The sequence below is a fragment of the Sinohyriopsis cumingii genome, chromosome 10 (genome assembly GCF_028554795.1).
Source record: "Sinohyriopsis cumingii isolate HCF-2022 chromosome 10, ASM2855479v2, whole genome shotgun sequence".
Classification (NCBI taxonomy): domain Eukaryota; kingdom Metazoa; phylum Mollusca; class Bivalvia; order Unionida; family Unionidae; genus Sinohyriopsis; species Sinohyriopsis cumingii.
This window is the reverse complement of record NC_142970.1, coordinates 96,359,969-96,372,787: the sequence shown is the minus strand read 5'-3', so window position 1 is coordinate 96,372,787 and position 12,819 is coordinate 96,359,969. Positions and strand designations below refer to the sequence as shown.

At 36.2% G+C, this 12,819-nt stretch overlaps 1 protein-coding gene across 1 annotated transcript in view; it reads right to left on the bottom strand.

The window, feature by feature from the left end:
* Nucleotides 1-6,653: 6,653 nt before the first annotated feature.
* The window catches only part of LOC149790616 (diamine oxidase [copper-containing]-like), a 69,090-nt gene continuing 62,924 nt past the window's right edge, over nt 6,654-12,819 (bottom strand). Inside the window, exons 3-4 of the mRNA XM_089972728.1 lie at nt 10,711-11,945; nt 6,654-9,635 (exon numbers count right to left, since the gene is read on the bottom strand). Coding sequence (XP_089828854.1) covers nt 9,229-9,635; nt 10,711-11,945 — 1,642 coding nt within the window. The 3' untranslated portion in view covers nt 6,654-9,228. The remainder of the gene's footprint in view (nt 9,636-10,710; nt 11,946-12,819) is intronic.

The following is a 12,819-nucleotide window of genomic DNA, read 5'->3' as shown; positions in this document are numbered from 1 at the left end:
GTACTAATGGTTTCACCTGGATTTTGTTTTAAACGAAGCTATGATATAGATAGGTAAATTCAATAATACTCGACTAATGATGAAAGACCATCAGATGCATAGTTGATCAAAAGTACTTGATAACACTGAAGGTCACGTGGAATATATAATCGTACACTAGTATGAGAGTCAAAAGCTATATCGGTTATACAGACATAGATATCAGGTCAGTTTGTACCTGAGATATCGTCTCTAGTATTCCATCTATTTAAAGTTGCCACTTCGTTGTTTTATTCGTTTTGTTGTAAGCCGTTCACATCAATAGGTTTATACATTGCTTAAAGGTTTACTTGCTTAAGGAAACACAGTCGATGGGAAAATACTGGCAATTCAGTCCGTTTATCGATATGGATCGTAGTGACCACACACACATACACACACACAAACAAACGCGCGCGCACACACACGCACACGCACACTTTCTTTGGACTAAAGTTCGTGGAGTTTGTAGGCACTGATGTTGACTTTAGTAACTGGTAATTGTTTCTTTCCGGATTATTAATATATCCCGCCATTTTTAGCATTGATTGTTTCCGGATTATTAATACATCTCGCCATTTTTAGCATTGATTATTTCCAGAGTATTATTACATCTCGCCATTTTTAGCATTGATTGTTTCCGGATTATTAATACATCTCGCCATTTTTAGCATTGATTGTTTCAGAATTAGTAATACATCTTACCATTTTTAGCATTGATTGTTTCCGGATTATTGATGCATCTCGCCATTTTTAGCATTGACTGTTTCCGGAGTATTAATACATCTCGCCATTTTTAGCATTGATTGTTTCCGGAGTACTATTACATCTCACCATTTTAGCAACCACGAAATCTACGAAATCTATACCTGACAAATATATATAATTTACGATAAAGTTTCTTTGTCACTCTTTTCAAAAATCGGAAGGTAATAAAAAAAATTTCACCGTGGCTGTTTTCAAAACTGGTGGAACAAGGTGTGCAGTTCATTATTTTTCTACAGTCAGTGTCATTAAAAGTCGATATATGATTAATAACGCGCTTAATAAGTCAAATGTTTAACAAGGCATGTGAGGTTATTATTCATTTTTAGCGATGAACTGCGATACAGGACTTGTCTAACAGAAGGACTTGTCTAACAGAAGGACTTATCTAACAGAAGGGCTTGTCTAACAGAAGGACTTACCTAACAGAAGGAGGAATAGCAAGATTTAATGAAAGTGTTCCGTTTTCTGTGTAACGTCTTTAAAATGCACAAATTTAAAATAGAACATATATTATGCAGTCTGTTTCCACTTTTCAAGATAGTGTTAAAAATTAGTTTGAAAACTTAATTTTGAGAGAACATGACTAAACTCAAATGCAACCAGAGAGATAAGAGCAAAATGGTTCAGGCACAGAATTTAGAGGAAACGGTGTTGCTAGTGGTGATTTTTCAGCCTGTGGCCTTTTTGAATGCATGTTTGCGGTATTGGTGAATTCTTGCAGCAATATCATAACAAGACAATACTGTTATACTATTATTATTATTATTATTATTGCTCTTTATTATTATTATTATTATTATTATTATTATTGCGAAGTTACATAATCTGACTGACTCATTCACCACATACTGCATTTTTGCTACAATGTTGTAACACCCTTACGTCAGCTCAAAAGAGTGCTATAAAACCGATTACCTGGTGTCTTCTTCTCCAGTGTTAGAAAATCGGAGCATTCAGTACTGCTCGTCAAGGTTATCTGGGTCAAGAATAGAGCCTATTCATTTACGGTCAAAGGTCAAGGTTATCTGGGTCAAGGAGCAATGGGTTTGACACAATAACTGATGCTCACTGCCGACCAAACGTTATGACTAGATGGCACTTATGATAATAAACAAACAAAGACTCAGGATCTAAATGTCAGAGTTCAGGTAAGTCTAATAAAATATAATGCACATTCAGTAGAGATCAAAAGTGCATATCTTGACGGACAGGGAACTGTTAAACACGGGGCAGGCGAATAATGTTCAATTTACGACATTCTTTCTCAGTGTATTACCCTAAATCAAAAGTAAATAATTGTATAATATTATCTGTGATAATTTATAATTGCAAACAGCTACTTTAACATTTCAAAATTGTTAATCTCTGTTATTTAAGAACGAAAGGAGAATTGGATTTGTTTAGTTCCTTTACAATACTCTCTTTCCATCCCCCTCTCTCTCTCTGTCACATACACACGCATGCATGCACATACACACACTCACACACGCACGAATTGATGGATAAATAGATTGACAGACATACATGTTGTTTTCGTAGCCTGGCAATAGGATTTGTATTGCATGAGCTAACACAGTGAGTTAATTTGTTTATATCTCTTAGACACGTGATTAAAGGCAAATTTGTTTATCATCGATAGACTGGATTACATACGATCACAATTCTAGACAATCTATCTTACCGACGCGGCGTACAACAATTACATTATTTTGAAACGGACAGGTACACATGCAATACATGTTTAGAGGTAACAAAAAATTATACCAATTAGGTACACGAACAAGCCAACAGTAACAACAGCATAAAAAGCAAACGACAAAACACACAACATCCGGATACACATTTCAAAGAATAATAAAACGGTTGCACGTATATGACATATCACAGAATGTGTACATGTATATGTAAACATTTGGCATTATGATTGTCAATTACAGTGTGTAAATAGCGGTAAATAGCAGGGGGGGGGAAGGGTTTAAAGTAAGTATGTCTATAATATTCAATACAAGACTAATTATAGTAATATTAATAGGCACGGAACACACAAACATTGGCCCGGATTAATGATAGTCCAGATAATTATGGTAATATTAATAGGCACAGAACACAAACATTGGCCCGGATTAATGATAGTACAGATAATTATAGTAATATTAGTAGGCACAGAACACACAAACATTGGCCCGGATTAATGATAGTCCAGATAAATTAGAGCAATATAAGGATACATGCATAAAGGATCAACTTAGTCATAATTAATGCACTGTTCAGATAAATATGTGCAGATAATCGAAGCTTTACTGTACAGGCAAAATGATCTTCCGTAATTTATGAGAATGCTTCATCTCCTAACAATAGCATCTTGCAAACCGATTTATTTTTATTTTTAAACCAAAATCCTACTCAGACTTTGAATCTGATTACTTTATATACACTAGTTGTCAAAGATAAAGCCATGGAAAATTTTATATGCATTATTAAAACCTGAACAGGCCGATTTCGCTACGGCAATCAGAGCCACAGAGTACATGAGTCTTTACAATCATCATGTCACGGTTGTAGTTACATGATTCTTTACAATCATCATGTCACGGTTATAGTTACATGATTCTTTATGATCATCGTGTCACGATTGTAGTTACAGGATTCTTTACAATCATCATGTCACGGTTGTAGTTACATGATTCTTTACAATCATCATGACACGGTTATAGTTACATGATTCTTTATGATCATCGTGTCACGATTGTAGTTACACGATTCTTTACAATCATCATGTCACGGTTGTAGTTACACGATTCTTTACAATCATCATGTCACGGTTGTAGTTACACGAGTCTTTACAATCATCATGTCACGGTTGTAGTTACACGATTCTTTACAATCATCATGTCACGGTTGTAGTTACAAGATTCTTTACAATCATCATGTCACGGTTGTAGTTACATGATTCTTTACAATCATCATGTCACGGTTATAGTTACATGATTCTTTATGATCATCGTGTCACGATTGTAGTTACAGGATTCTTTACAATCATCATGTCACGGTTGTAGTTACATGATTCTTTACAATCATCATGTCACGGTTATAGTTACATGATTCTTTATGATCATCGTGTCACGATTGTAGTTACAGGATTCTTTGCAATCATCATGTCACGGTTGTAGTTACACGATTCTTTACAATCATCATGTCACGGTTGTAGTTACAAGATTCTTTACAATCATCATGTCACGATTGTAGTTACAGGATTCTTTACAATCATCATGTCACGATTGTATTTACACGATTCTTTACAATCATCATGTCACGGTTGCAGTTACATGATTCTTTACAAACATCATGTCACGGTTGTAGTTGAAACAAATAGCCCTCGGATTCAAAATAAAGACCTTTGTGATGGTTCTGATTGGAGAAGAAATTGGGTTCATCTTGTGCATGTTATGAGATGTATTTGAAGGTTTAGACTGTCTTGCTATCCATGTAAAAATAACAGTGACTTAGAGATGTGTAAAGGATGAATTCAGTGCGATTTTAGTAATTGAAGGGTTACAAATGATATATCCATGATGATCAAAACGTCTGTAACATTTACCTACATAAATGCTGGGACCAATTTAAAGCTATCTTCATTTTGTCTGAGCAATTCCTGAGCATTGATATATAATCAGTACCTGGAATCAATGTATCCACTTTCTACAGACGGGAACGGGATTATTTGCTTATCTGTATAACCCTTTTTTATATCGCAATTAAACGGCATTACTTCATCCTATTTATAGATACATGACACCTGTATGATGTGGAGAATTGTCGTCAGGCCATTTGGTCTCCATACAATCTTCTCTTGCTACCTCACATGATATCCATGGATCCTCCAGAATTTATATCGGAAGACTGTCACGTTGCTTTCTGTATACAATCTTCAAAATGTTCGATCGGAGCGAAAGGACACACTGGTTACCCAGCGAAAAGACAGACTGGTTAATGTTATCTATCCAGCGTAAATGTTTAAGTGTCATGTGATTTTTTTTGTCGCTTGAAGAATGTGAAAGATCTAATAATAATAATAATAATAGTAATAATAATAATATAGTGTAAGAAAAAACACATACATGCAAAATATATTCGCAATAGCTGTGTACTATCTGTGTTAAAAGCACTATACAATCTGAAGGTCATCATTCGTACCAATCATCAAAACGTATGTCGACTAGGTTAAATTTATCGAAATAACCTTACAGACCAATAACTGTTGAGAAGTAACAACACATAGTCTCACAAATACCTAATTTAAGAGACTATTTTGTGACTACTAGATACCTATTCTGATGGACACCTGCTTTAAGGACAGCTATAGCTATCTATGGGACGTGTACATGAGAATGGTACAGGTGATGTTCTTATGTACGGCGGGATGAAATAAATACATATTTTATTGGGAGGAATAGAGTTGGGGACAAACCTTCAATGTAATAAACCCATAGGGATGAATGATGAATGATTGTAAATATACAAACATTGGAACAAACGTAAAGAGATTAATGCTGGGAAATACACATATATTATTTTTAAAACCTCACTCGGACGAATGAGTTTAGGAAAAAGATGTACACACACACACACACACACACACATATTGTTGTAAATCTACACGGAAGAATGGCGGAAATTTATATTACTAGAAATACATGGACACTGTTCAATTGCTTCAGTGATCCTTTTCTTAAAGTGCAATCCTGGTTTTCCTTTAAATAACACATGATGGATTTCTTTAGGGATGCTAATTTTATGACATTTTTGTTTTCAATCTGCGATTCTAAATTGATCACTTCTGTAGCGTTTAAACTTACAAAAATAAATGTTAATTAAAACAAAAATTTGAATAGCGTCGACTCCATGTTGAGAGCAAACATTCATGTAAGAAAATATATTATTTACAAATGAAAACTTCAATGATATTAGATGATGCAGGAAATAAAAATTTAGATATTGTTACTGTTGGAGACAGACAGACATATAGAGAGATATTCTAAGATTTAAAACATTAAAACATAATTACAAACAACTATTTTCTTTCTAAATTCACGCTTTTAAATTGCATGTTTAACCAGCTCAATAATACACTCACTCCGTAACAGGTAATGAGGACTAGCGATTAGTTCCGTTGTTGTTGCAGAGTTTAATGTCATAATCAGCACAATATAGGCTATGTATGGCGGCCAGTAAAAATGGTACAGGAAGAACCCGGGAAAACCCTGAGAAGAATCACCTACCCACGAGAAGCTACTGGAAAGCTTTCTCACGTACCCACATTGGCCGAGCCCGAGACTCGAACCCATGCAGACAGAGGTGAGATGGCAGTGATCCGTAACGGTGATCTCCGTTATCTTGTTGATTAAGTCACTCACTTGTGATTCAAACCAGACTGTCTTGTTAGTATTGTCCGAATTCTCTCCTATGGTCAAGGATGTGGTGGGGGTAAATCTCTGAAAGATTTGTTACTTCCGTCAACTGATCCATAACTTGGTCACAGTGCCTGTGATGAGCTCTACAGCAACTCGCTCAACACTCAGTCTTATTAGGTTTGTTGCAGAAAAGCGTTGTGCTCTGTGCACTCCAATGCTTTTGCAAATTATAAAAAATGACATTCAATCCTTGTCAGCTCCATTATATTAATTAAAGAATGAAATTTGTTGTTTTTTACTCTTGATGAACATTTTGTCAGCCGTTACGGACTTAATTAAATATGTACAAGGATTATGGTTTGCTGCATTTGTTTGGGAAATATAAGCGAGTTTTTCGGAGCTGTATTACGCGATGTTAGGAGTGAAGCATAGATCAGAAAGAAAAACAAAACGTGCTCATATTTAAATGTAGTAACTCGTTTATTTATATACTATGAAGTATAGATCAGAAAAATACATGTTCATATTTAACCATATAAATGTAGTAACTCGTTTATTTATATACTAAGTTTGCTGCTATATCACATACTGAATAATTAAAAGAGCACTACAAGAAGCAAATTAATTGAATTTCTGCTCGATTCCATAGTAAATCCATGAACACATAGCCCCGCCCTGCGACCTTTGAACTTTGTAGCGAATCACGCACTCAGTTATTTGTATGCAAATGAAATCTCATTAGAGTAATATTGTAAAAAAATATCTGCGCCTTGGAAATACATTCCCAATTGGTCTAGAATGGAGTGATTTTGGTTTTCTGTCGATCCAACTTTATTCTGCTTATCTTGATGTAATGTACTGGAGTTATTAGCCAGGTAGATTCCGTATGATGTAAATGTGACTAGATGGTCTGGCGCTGGAGCAAGTTGCATCTGTTTTGGTTCTGTCATTGATAGTTTGGAATCATGATTTCCAAAAATATGAAATTCTTTTAATTGAAATCCTCAGGAAGACTCAGGATTAGACATTGTTTGTTAAGGAACAATATCTTCATTTCTTTTCAAATTGCAGTAAATTCTCAACTGGAACGTAATTCTGTTGAAAATGTGATATAGAGATGCAATGCAATTTCTCGCTGTGAATCAGTGTTTGGAACCCATGTAATTCTGATAAACAGAAATAGCTAGGTAAGTATACTTTGGTGAAAGCTTACCTGTGTAGTAATATTCATATTTGACAATGTATTTAACTTTTCAATTACATATACAAAAAATAGAGAAAGCTAACCTGAAGCTTTCGTCCTTACGCTAAGGACTTCATCAGCAGATTGATGTGATCTCTCCTGTCAGCATCTCTCGAAGGAATAGTTAGCGATGTTCACAGATTGTCCCAGATATGCGGCAGGTATCACGGCACATCCACACTATTTTACCTGGCCATACTATAACTTGGAACTCTGTAAAACTCCTAGATGGAGAACACGCCTGGTTCGAGCGGGGGTGGGGTGGGTGGGTTAAGGAATCGATTTACATCCTTGCGCACAAACCGACGCTGAACAGGGACGGGGGCCGTTACAAACAAAACCGGCATATGAATAGTGTGAACATTAATGGGAATGTCATCGTTTTCGAAAAAAGAACAAATAAATTCATATTCAACAAATATGCTCTATTTTAAACAAACATAGAAAAATAGAGTTCGTCTTCAAAAGATAATAAACACTGTTTTCTCATCCATTTATACGCCTAATGTTTAACACTAAAATTAGTGACTTTGTTTTCATTTGCCTATACACAGCATACACCGGCTGTTGGTCATTGAGACAGTAGTAATATAGAAGAGAAAAAGTTTCTTTTAACTAGCTATAGTCGTTTTGCTCATTCCGCATTCAAGGTAGTAGAAGTAATAAGCCGTGAGAAGTTTAATTTTATGTTTGTGAACAAAAAGACTGAATATAAAGCGGCTGAAACATCTTTCAAAGTTTGCATTTTTCTGATTTTCTATGGCACTTTGCAAATTTAAAACATTTGCTACAACCAACAGACCGCTCCGGTGGCCTAGTGGTTAGAGCGTCCGCCCCGGATGCGGGAGGTCGTGGGTTCGATCCCCGGCCTAGTCATATAAAAAATGGTACTAAACTCTGCCTCGTTAGGTGCTTAGCATTAAGAGGTTAGTGTTAGGATTGGTCGATCTGGTGTCAGGATAATGTGACTGGGTGGGACATCATGCTACATGTATCACGCCACATCCTACATTTAGGCGTCATGATGTCCCAGTGCTATACATCACTTTAAACTGCCATACTGCAGACATCGTAGCGACATGACTGGAAAATTGTTAAAGCTACGTTAAAAATCTAAATCACACACACACACACCAGTAATTGCTCAAGAAATCTCCACTTTTATACTACTCCCTGATGAGTGGAGATTGAAAAAAGACTAAGCAAACTGCAGAACAGAAAAACTAAAAACTATTACTCTCACTCGCACAAACAGACACATACACACATGTATTCTGGTACACGCATATTAAGGATTATTTTAAACGAAAATGAATTAAGAACATAAACACGTGCGACCATTTCTTACACAGTTCTACAGCTTTTAAAATAATTATGAGTGAGCGCTGAAGTATTGCATAAGGATGACGTCTGACCATGGTTTTTAATATAGTCATATATATATATATATATATATATATATATATATATATATATATATATATATATATATATATATATATATATATATATATATATATATATATGAATGATTAAAATTACATGTAATATGTTGGTCCTCGTTCGAATTATCTATCTTTAACACCTAGTTTATATGCATTTCTCCAAAACAGTAAACAATATTTCCAGCATTTCTCGAAAACTCTGTCTGTAAGAATTCATGTAAACTTTTCTTCTCCTTCTTTGTGTAATGTTTGTATCTCTCATCTAAGTTCATTTGCTTAATCGTTCGAGTAGGTAGGACTAGACTGCGTGTCTTGCTGAGAGACTCAGTGGGGCAAAATATTCTCAGTGTTCGTTATTCGGCTCGAGGCACGTGTCAAAAGCAGGCTCGTGTTCCACATTAGTGGTGCCCTGCTCTTCAAAGTACTGCGGCATGTCAAACGTGGCGGTTTTGTCAAAAAAATTAAATGGCTTTAACAGGAAGCCGGTCTCAATACTTGGCGTCATTGGGAAATCCTCTGATGTAGGGACATGAAGGACTCCAACGGTAATCCAATTGACGATGTCCTCGTTGACAATGGATTCGTTATCCAGCATAAGGTCAAGGTGACCTTTAGGACTGTCCATCCGGTTGATGTCATAGATGGAACTAAGGTACATCTCTTCCTCTTTCCGCTTGGTGACGGTCATGTGATACTTGGTAAATGACAGGGCTTTCATGGCAGGATGTTCTTCCGAAAGAGACTGGGCGCCTGAAACAAATAAATAGATTCTTGGTGTGACTGTGGTAGTAAGAGAGTTTATAATAGTATATAACTGGTCTAAATTATGCTTCCCAAAATGATATTATAATGTGAACAACTCAGCAAAGTGGTTGACAAAAATTAATATCTTGTCAAAGAATACCTTATTTCGCTCTCAATTTGCGTATTGGACTTTCTTATCTGCTCTTTGAAGTGAAATAAAATATTCAGAAGAACGGATCCTCACTTAGTAATGATGAAATTTATAGAATAAAGATGCAAACTGAAGTAAGCATTCTCATTACCAAAAAAAGCAAATAAACTTAGAATCCTTTGATCTTTTCGATTCTGTCTATTGTTTTATCTCTACAACAGCGCTTAATATTAATACAATAATTCCAATCCTACCAGGATAAAAACATCACAGATAAAACTAAGATGATTGAAGCAAATTATTAATTGTAGACAAGAATTCTTGACTGACAACGCATCCCAGCCTGTCCCAGACCTCTATCGGAAACCAAAAGCAAACTAGTATAAAAACGAACGTGATGAGGATACATACACATTCTTAAGCAAAGATAGTCAAACTATCCATTAATTCATCATTTCGATGTTTTAAAAATATCCCTAAAGAGAAAGGTTTTAACATGTCTTAAACTTTTCCATACAGATCTTTTTTCTTGATAAACTTTAATAACTTCAAATAGATGCATCCATATGGTCTATATGAGCACGTCGCATAGCTTTGCTTCTGTCTGCCAAAACACAATACGTTTATGGAGCTACGTAAAGTCTCAAGCCATTGCAATAAAATCGTTAATAATAATAGGTCCCTCTCTACCTCCATTAAAATATTGCTTGAATAATGATGTCTTGTCTTTAACAAGATTTTAAAAGGTTCGGTTTTAATCTAAAATGGAAGCTTAACAATATGGAAGCAAACATTTCATATTTAAGGTTGTCACAAGGTGTTTCTGTTTCGATATAAATTTGATCTTATGATAAAAATTGTGTGTGCACTGCAAATAAATACACGTGGAAGCTGCTTTCAGAAATACTACAGTTTCAAAACCATTCTTACCAGTAGCGAGAGGGACTATTCGATAGCCTCTCTTGACTCCCCATCTGTTCCTCTTGTTTTCATTGACCACGACAAACAATTTCTGATTATTATAGTCTAGTCGGCATCCCGTCTCTTTCCGCATAGTCTCGAATTCCAAGTATCTGGTTTCGTTATAGATAAAGTATGGAGGAACCTGTGTAATGTTTGACTGAGTCCTTAAAGCGTTGTATATGTTACCGGCCTTCCAATGAATCGTTTCAAAGGAGTTATTGGAGTCAATGACATCCATGTCAACTTTAAATCCAAACGTATGATCGTGAATAGGTCCTGTTTGGTACTGCGACACCCGATAGCCAAAAGCATCCCTAGTTTTCTCTCCCCCAACATTCGGATTGTGTTCATCCCAAAAGCTAGTCAGAATGTAGCCAGTTGCTTTTCCCTTAGTGTATAATCTCCCGTCAAGATAAAATTGGAATTCAAAAATGTAGTCATAGTTGCCAACGACAAGGGGCACGCGCACAACGAGATATCTGTTCCTCATTCCACCTGAAAAGTTTGCACTAAAATGGCGCCATAAAGCGTCGTCCCCATCCGCTTCGAAAACACAAACTGATTTCATGTCATTTGCTTTCTGGTACACTGGATTCCAGTATGAAGTATTGAGCACATCAGCATAACTAGGGCAGTCGACGTCACGAAATATGCTAGTAGGTGTATAGCCTCCCATTATACCATACGAAGCGTCCATGTAAATAATATTGTTATGGCCGGACGAGTCCATGGCATATACTAGAGATATATCGTTCACTGCAAGCTCGTATGCTATCTGGTTACCCTTAAACCTAATATCAAAAAGGGCCGGACCCCTAAGCTGTCCGCCACTGATATGGAAGCTCCAGCCCATCCAGTTGACTCTGGTACCATTAATGCGGAATCGTGGCCCTTTCGGCATGTAAGACCTTGCCCCTGGTTGGTCAGCATATTCCCTTAGCGGCAAAGAATGGTCTCTTTGAGGAAACACATTTTTTCGTAACTTACTGCGATATTCCTGAGGAAGTCTGACTTTTCGGATCAGGTTGTTGTTGTATGCAGCAATGAGATCAGATGCTGTACGGTATGGACCCTGGTTAAGGTAATAATACGAGTGCGGGTACCATTCTGACACGTTCGTCCCCGGATTATGAACTGTGCCACTCAAGGGAAGAAAATTGAGCACATCTCCATCTTCGACTGCTCGGAATCCTATGATAAATCTATAAAACAAATTTAAAATATACGCATTGATTACACGGTTGTATATACGTTGCGTTTTCTGCGCTTGTGTTCCGAAGGTATCTATCGCTCTACTTGCTAATAATAACCATTATAAATATAGTGAACTCGTTCAATTCATTCGTTGCTTATCGCAAAGTGTACCAATGCTTTAGGTCTTATATCCGTGGTAAATTAGAAGAGAACCAACAATTTAAAATATCAATGTATGTTGTGCTTTCTGATTTTTTGTACTCGAGGCTTTACGCTAAACATAGAATTTAAGAGTTTGTTGACTCGCAGGATGTAGCATTGCTTCTGCCGCGCTCATCAAAACTGTTGTGGACATTAACAGCAGAAACAGCACTGTACGCCATTCTTGCTGTACTTTACGCGGAATGGTTTTTACACTGTTTAGCAATATACGCTGTCGCGTTCCTCCATATCGCCTTGGAGTAACATGATAAAAGCAGCGAATGAAAACAACAATGTACTTCATCCAGGTCGCTTAAAAGCACTCGAGATCCAAAGCCGAATTTAGAATTTAAGAGTTTATTTTTCACAAAGTGTAGCAATGCTTACTTTAATGTTCACTAAAATACCCTTGAAAAATTAGAACAGAATCAGCCATAAAAAATACCAGTGTAATTTGCTATTGATGTTGAAACGTAGAGGAGTTAAAGTCGGTGTTAGTTATTCAAAATGTTTTGGACAGTCACAGTAGGTGTTGGTCAGTCAGAATAGTCATTGAATAGTCAAATGTGTTGATCAGTTATAATAGGTGTTTTCCAATCACCAGAATATATACTGGTTAGCCAAAGTAGGTGATAGTCATTTGAAACAGATGTTGATGAGTTAGAATATGTTCTTGGCAGA